This window comes from Lontra canadensis, unplaced genomic scaffold, assembly GCF_010015895.1.
Source record: "Lontra canadensis isolate GAN:19392208 unplaced genomic scaffold, GSC_riverotter_1.0 scaffold154, whole genome shotgun sequence".
NCBI lineage: Eukaryota > Metazoa > Chordata > Mammalia > Carnivora > Mustelidae > Lontra > Lontra canadensis.
This window is the reverse complement of record NW_022631148.1, coordinates 2596543-2604392: the sequence shown is the minus strand read 5'-3', so window position 1 is coordinate 2604392 and position 7850 is coordinate 2596543. Positions and strand designations below refer to the sequence as shown.

The following is a 7850-nucleotide window of genomic DNA, read 5'->3' as shown; positions in this document are numbered from 1 at the left end:
GGAATAGTATTCAGGTGTCTACCAATGACTTCATACATTTATTCCTGCTCATCAAAGTCCTCAGGGCCAATACCAATCAGAGGAGCTCAGAGAGTTTACTCTTGGTTACCTGGAAAGAGATCATTTATTTCATTAGAACCTAGACTCTCCCCAGTTACAGTAGGGGTGAGTGTGGTTTATACAATTTTATTTCATAGACATATGATCACAGCACTGACTGTCATCCAGTGGAGTTTTATAGTTTTTGTAATTTTACAACCTTGCTGTTACAAGATGACAAATAGGACTTTGATTAGAGCCCTCATTAACAAAAATAAATGGCTACCTTCTCATTTTCCAGATGGATAAATTAGTTTACATCAAGTGGAAAACAATAAAAATGTGTCTCCCACTGTCTTCCTAACAGTGGTTATATTCCTGTTCCAGGGAGGAGCAAAATCATTTTTAAACATGTTTTCTTGCACTGCTCAGTTTAATATGTAAGAATAGTTTTCATGTTCCTCTGTATGTCACTGACTTTTTCATTTAAACATATCAAGGAGGAAAACATTTGTCACATGTCAGAGTCTCTAGAATTTCAACCAAGTTTATAATAACTCAGCAGGAACACCTCATTTTGACAGTTTTAATATAGCCATATCTTTCATAGTGACGTTTTTTGTTTTGAGGTATAATGTAACCTCATTACTTTATTCAAATCTTTAAAATATTCTTTATTTTACATTTCAGTGTTTAAACAATCCACCACGCAAGCGCACCAGAGTATAAAGAGAGACAGGCAATGCTAAACTTTAAAACAGCCAATGGTAATGACAAATATCACATGTCCAGAAGATAAACTTTCAATTTCATCAAAGACTAGGATAACATTTCTGTTTTATGTCTGAGAAACAATGAGCTGCCTGAAGCATACCTGAACCTGCCCTAGATCAGCTAAACCCCACCTTTTGCAGAGACACAAATGAGCAAAAATGTAATGCTTGTGTATAAGCTACAAATACTGAAGTGGCTTGTTACACAGCATTGTTGAGCTGACTGATCCAAGCATGCTCAAACTGTAGAAGTGGGGACTGAAGCATACTCTTGAGTCAATAAAACCTCCAATATGTTTAGTGTAAGGTACCTTGAAAGGAGTAGTATAAAAGGCCAAGCAAGAGATAATGGGCATGTGGGACAGCACCTAACCTTGGATATATACATAAAGGACAAATTCTAAATACCTAAGCATGCAGTCAACCTCCCTCTTCACTATTTCATCCATGGATAACACACCAGAAAAGAAGGACATATTTATTATTCATGGGTAAGTTTCCTTTCCACCTCTCCTTTAGTGATAAATCATAAGAAGAGTGTTAACAAAAGGTACATAAGAGCCAGGTTCACATGGACTCTGAAAGACCTGTCTTCCTGGGGAAAAAACAAACAGGAAATTTGTTACAATAAACAAATTTAATCCATTACCAGAGAATGCAGCCTACATACGCATCAATAATAGACTAATTAAAAACAAACAAACAAAAACAAAACCACCAGAATTAGGCACCAGCCCATGCATCTATAGACATTTCTGTTCACCCTCACATCTCTGAATTAGAGAATCCCACCAGGACGTAATTGCAACCAGATCAACATTAAAGCAAAATCCTGATTTAATCTGCTATTGTCTTTCTTATCTCCTTTTCAATACACTCCATTATTTTTTGGCCCCCCTTTATGTGCTAAGTTTCCTAACTTGCAGGCAGTACATATGTCAGGGTCTTTTGGAAAGAGAAAATCTATTGCTGAATCATCATCAACTGTGGCTATTTTCTGTAAATGCACTCCTCATCTTGAAACCCAGATTCCTGCAGACTCATAAATACAGAGAACAAACCGATGGTCCCCAGAGGAAAGGTGGGCACATTGGGTGAAGAGAAGTAGAAGAAACAGGCTTCCAGTTATGGAATGAATAAGTCACAGCAATAAAAGTCATAGGGTAGTGAATATAGTCTTTGTTATCATGGTAGCAGTGCATAGGTACAGATGGTAGCTACACTTGTGATGAGCACAGCAAAACCTGGAGATTTGTGGAATCACTAGGCTGTACACTTGAAACTAATGCAACATTGTGTATTGACTATACTAAAAAACAAAAACAAAAACAAAAAAAACAAACAAAAAAAATAAGAAAACAGATTTCTGTTGCACAAAGGAAAATAATACTTCAAGTAAATACAATTCAATTTCTTCCTGGGGATTGTGTTGAAGAGAATAGAACACCAGAAAATAACAAGTCTGTTCCTCTCATATTTGAAAATGTGGTGAACCCATTCTCTGGGACTTAACTCCTCATATCATGCTAGTGGATGACCATGGATGATGTCAGAGGCCCACTTCACAAAGTTTGAGTATTCTTGTATAAATTAAGGGAGCACCTCAATGCACCTAAGTGGTTCTTGGCCTATGACCCAGTTTTCAGTTGACTACATCTGCTTCTCAGTCTAACCTTCTTTGTTTCTCTCTAGTATGAGAGCCTTTCTGAGTAGAACCAAGAGAGTTTTGCATAGCATGAATGGTGGGGGAAAAATGTCAAAATATGCTGTTTTTTGTGTAAAGAACAGTGAGGTTTAACAAATGCACTGCAGGAACATCCAACTCATCAGCTATTTGGCTTCTTTCTTTTTTTCTGTTAAAATTTTATTTATTTATTTGAAAGAGACAAAGAGAAAGAGAGAGCAGGAGCATGGGGAGGGGGAAGGGGAGAGAAGAATGACAAGCAGCCTCCCACTGAACAGGTTGTAAATCACAGGCTCAATCCCAGGACCCTGAGATTAGGACCAAAGCCAAAGTCAGATGCTTAACCACTTAACCAACAGAGCAACCCAGGTATACCTTAGCTATGTGGCTTCTTAAACTGAGGGCCCTTTACAGAATGGGAGATTTTCCACATTTATAATAAGCATCAATTTGTATACTCATAAGGGATTTTTAAATGAGGTTATAAATACACCATGGAATTACACTTAAAGGATTGAAAAGTAATATTCATTATCTAATTTGAAATTTTAATGCCTGGAATACACCATCAATAGGGTACTAAGAATTAATTATAATAACATCTATAAGGACAGTGTGAATAGTGTAATTACATTGCATTACATTATTTTAAAAGCATTATTTATGTAAAGAGTTAAAATATATAATAACATTAGTAAATTTTTTGGCATTGCTTTTTCTTTGATTGCAATGGATACCACCAAAAGAGGGAGTGCTTAGGACTTCTCTCTGTGTGTGAGATATTTTTCAGTCAAAATCTCTTTCTTAAAGCAGGACATAACTGTCAAACAATGTAAACTTACAGTGTGCCTTGATAAGAGTGATATAATGTCCAGTATCTCTAAGACCATGAAGGAGAGAATGTTCCAGAATACCAGACTTAAGTTCCAAAACGTCAAAGCTGAAAGGGACCTGGAGGTCACGTGATTTGTTCCCCTTATTCAACTTCAAACAAGTAAAGTAACAGCAAGAGGGTAGTTGAGGGGCCTTCGAACTTTAAGTCTTGCAATTTGTTAAAATTATTTATTTATTTATTTATCTGAGATACAGAATGAGAGAAGAAGAGAAAGAGAGAGACCATGTGAGGGGGGAGGGTGAGAGGGAGACACAGACTCCCCACTGAACAGGGTGTCTGATGTAGGACTCTATCCCAGGACTCTGGGATCATGCCAAGCCAAAGGCAGTTGCCCCACCAAATGAGCGAACCAGGTTCCCCAAGTCTTGCAGTTCTTGATGAAATCACAAAACCTCCCTGTACATGCTGTATTTGTTGACATTAGGGTTCTGTGGATAGAAAAACATCCAGGCAAGTATCTGAACTCCAGAGACTTCATTTCTCTTCAAGCTCTGTGTCTCGGCACCACATTTTCTTCATGGCATTCTTCATGTCTGTGTTTCTCAGTGTGTAGATGAGAGGGTTGAACATGGGGGCAATCATGGTGTAAAATAGGGCAAAAACCTTGTCATTACTGACAGAATCAGCCATGGGGACATATGTGAAGATGAGGGGCAAGAAGAACATGAACACAACAGTGATGTGTGAGCCACAGGTGGAGAGAGCTTTGCGGCTACTCTGGGATGAGTGTGTTCTCAGGGTGGACAGGATGATGATGTAAGAAATTACCAAGGCAACAAAGGTCAAAATTGACAGCACTCCCGTGGTGCTAATGATCACAATAACCAACAGGCTAGTGTCCATGCAGGCCAGCTTCAGCAAGGGGAAAACATCACAGAAATAATGATCTATCTGATTGGGTCCACAGAAGGGAAGTTCAATAATAATCAATACCTGCAGGATTGAATGGAGAAATGCTCCGAGAATAGAGGCCATCAAAAGGACATAGCACACCTGTCTGCTCATGATGACCATATAGTGTAGGGGTCTACAGATGGCTGCATAACGGTCATAGGCCATAGCCACCAAGATAAAGATCTCAGTGGCACCAAAGAAGTGGGCATAAAACATCTGGGCCATGCAGCTGTTGTAGGAGATGGTCTTCTGCTGGGCCAGTAGATCTGTGATCAGTTTGGGGGCCACTGTGGAAGTGAAGCAGACATCCATGAAAGACAGGTAGCTCAGGAAAAAGTACATGGGCTGCTCATGTAGGTGACTGCCACTGATGGTGAGAAGAATTAGGAGGTTTCCTGAGAGAATTGCAATGTAGCAAAGTGAGAACACCACAAAGCAGGCAATCCTTTCATCCTCATCACTAAAAAGTCCTAAGAGGATAAATTCTGTGATATTTTCATGTCCCATTGTTTCTGTGGGTGTGATCATGTAAAGGAGAAAATTAACGTCCTGGAACCAGTCAACTTTTAAAACTATTGATTTATTTTAAAAGTCATTAAATTATTCAACAATGCATATTGATTTTTCAATATGATACAAACACCATAATTAGTGCTAAGGGTACAGAAAGCAGTGTGCAAAATACATAAAGTCTTACCCGGAATTAGATAAAGTTCATTAGAGTAGATATATACTAACAATAATTGCACAAATAATTAAATAAATTATAATAATTCCCAGTTTCACACTTACTATGAGCAAGAGGATGAATAATTAGAAGATGGAATGATCTTTTTTAGGTCAATTTGGAAATGCAATTTCAGTAGTATACTTCAAGAGTAATTTTTAAATCTCTGGTATGTATCAACAGCATTGAGGTTATCTGTTCTTCAAGGACAGTCTCGTTATTTACATCCTTCCCAGTGACTAAATTTGTGCTGAATCCTGAAAGTTCAGTTAAGTCTTTAGACATCAGTGAGCTCGTAATTTTAAATATCAGATCTCTAGGTGACAACTTCAGAAAATGCCTTTAGCACCTTTCCACCAACATTGAGCAATGATGAGATCTTAGGGAAAAGGGGTGCTCCATTGTATTGGATTGTAGTATATTTGTGGCTTCTTGTAATCGACCTAATTTCCCAGTTCACTTTCCAGCCTAACCCAGGAGTTTTCATCCCTTCATCTCACTTTCTAGTGCTTCCCAGTAAGACAGCATCCTCAGAGGGGCAAATTGCACCCAAAGATTCTTTTTCACCAGATCTGCTTTACCTACCTTTTATTTCTTCGAATTGAATCACTTTCTCTCCTTAACAGTCTCACTACAGGTTTATGGGTCCCAGTCCTGAAATATTTTAATTAAAAAGGACATACTGCTCTGGTGCAAAATATTAAACTATACCTCTTGCTTCATTTTGGCAAAAAATGTGTCACAAAATTGTTAAACTCAGTGCCCAGGTGGATAAAACATAAACTCTACACACTGATAAAGTGGCAGCCTATTTTGAAGGGTTATAACAGCACCTGAATAATGCTTTTTACTTTTACTTTTATAATGTGATTTTCTATGAGATTATTTTGGAAAAATATACAATGGGCATACAAAAAGATTATTAATAGGACTTTGGGGAGTTTGTGGACTTTGGGGTTGAATTCCATCCATGAGCCCCAGATTAACAACCTGTGGCCTAATTTCCTGCAAAAATCTCTGAAAATATCACTACTACATAAGCAAAACCAATAGTAATGATTCTGGGCTATGGTGATTTGTTTAAAATAAATGGTTCAGGATTATTTTATCTGTGAGTTATCTATTCTGTCCTTAAAAATAGAATCCCCTTATTGAATATAGAATTTTATTAACTGACATAAAAATATTGTGACAAGTTAAAAGAATATAACATATTTATGGTTAGGGAGGATCCATGTATAAGAAAGATGTCGATTATTCCAAAATTAATCAATACATTTAATAATTAGAACAAAAATTCTGACAAACTTTTTCGTGAAAAGCTGATTCCAAAATTCAGAAAGAATTAAAATGCAGAGGGGGAGGGGCAAGACAGTGGAGGAGTAGGAGACCTAAATTTTGTCCAGTCCCAGGAATTCAGCTAGATAGTTATCAAACCATTCTGAATACCTACAAACTCAACAGAAGATTGAAGGAAAGAATAGCAGCAGTTCTATGAACAGAAAATTTATCACTTTCTGGAAGGTAGGCCATGCAGAGAAGTAAATATGAGGAGATATATGGGAAGACAGATTGTGGGGAGAGGGAGCCTCTGTCAGATGGCTCCCAGCAAACGATAGAGCAGTGCAGTACAAAATCAGAACTTTTAGAAGTGGGCTCTGCTAAGGGATGTCACTTTAGTGGCTAAGTGGGGCACAGGTAGAGCCCTCACTGGAACAGTGTGGTCTCAGGACCCTCAGGTCACCAAAAGACTGAGAGTACTTGAGTTAACAGAGCTCCCAGGGATCAGAGCAGGGAAGTTGGCTGCAAAGACAGAGACAAGGAGTGGGCTTTCAGCTCAGGGTTACCTTAAACCGTGATCCCCAGCATAGTCAGGCCACTGTTCTTTGAGCAGGGACCAAAAAAGGGGCAGATCTGAGGAGACCTCCCAGGAGGAGCAGCACAGAGTGCACTGCAGGTATCTGCTGGGTTTGGAGACTCCAAACAGGGCCATATGCCAAAGATAGAAACACTCAGTCACAGGCCAGGTGAGGAAGGAGAGCAGGCACAGACCAGGGAGACAGGAATGATTGATTGCTTTTCTCTGAGTTTTCATGGTGGAGTGAGGCCCTGAGCTCTCAGCTCCTCCAGGCCAGAGATTTGGAGGACACCACTTTCATTCTCATCCTCTAAAGCTATGGAAACATTTCAGGGAACAAAAACTACTGAGAGCAAAGCCAAGATGATTATTTAGCCTGGCACCTGACAAGGGTGGTGCAATTCTGCCTGGGGCAAAGACACTTGAGAATCACTGCTACAGACCTCTCCCCTAGAAGAATCACTGCTACAGACCCCTCCCCTAGAAGATCAGCAAGAACACCCAGCCAAGGACAAGTTTACTGATCAATAAGAACTGCAAAACTCTAGCACTAGAGTAGTACAGCACAAAGAATTTATGGCTTTTTCCCCCCATGATTCTTTAGTCTTTCAAAGTAAATTGTATTAATTTTACATTTCCTCTTCCTTTTATTTTTTTTTAATTTTCCTCTTTCCTATTTTAACCATCTTATTGCTACCTTATTTAAAACCATTTTTAATTTTCATTTTAACAGTCATATTCTATGCCTTCATTGTATTTACCTTTATGTCATATGTATATATATATATTTTTTTTTTTCCTTTCTTAAAAATTTTGGGATACAGTTTCTTCTAACATACCAAAATACACCTTAAATCTAGTGTATGGCTTTGTTCTAGTCTTCCCTCTGGTCACAACCTCTCCAACCACCCCCATTTTTTTTCCTTTCATTTTTCAACCAATTTCTAATTATTCCTTTTTATTTTTTTAATTTTCATCTT

The 7850-nt window shown here is 38.3% G+C and overlaps 1 protein-coding gene across 1 annotated transcript; it reads right to left on the bottom strand.

The window, feature by feature from the left end:
• Nucleotides 1-3865: 3865 nt before the first annotated feature.
• LOC116859408 (olfactory receptor 4P4-like) lies at nt 3866-4792 on the bottom strand. Its single transcript, XM_032844627.1, has one exon. The coding sequence runs from the start codon at nt 4790-4792 to the stop codon at nt 3866-3868; it is 927 nt and encodes a 308-aa protein (XP_032700518.1).
• Between the last annotated feature and the right edge of the window lie 3058 nt (nt 4793-7850).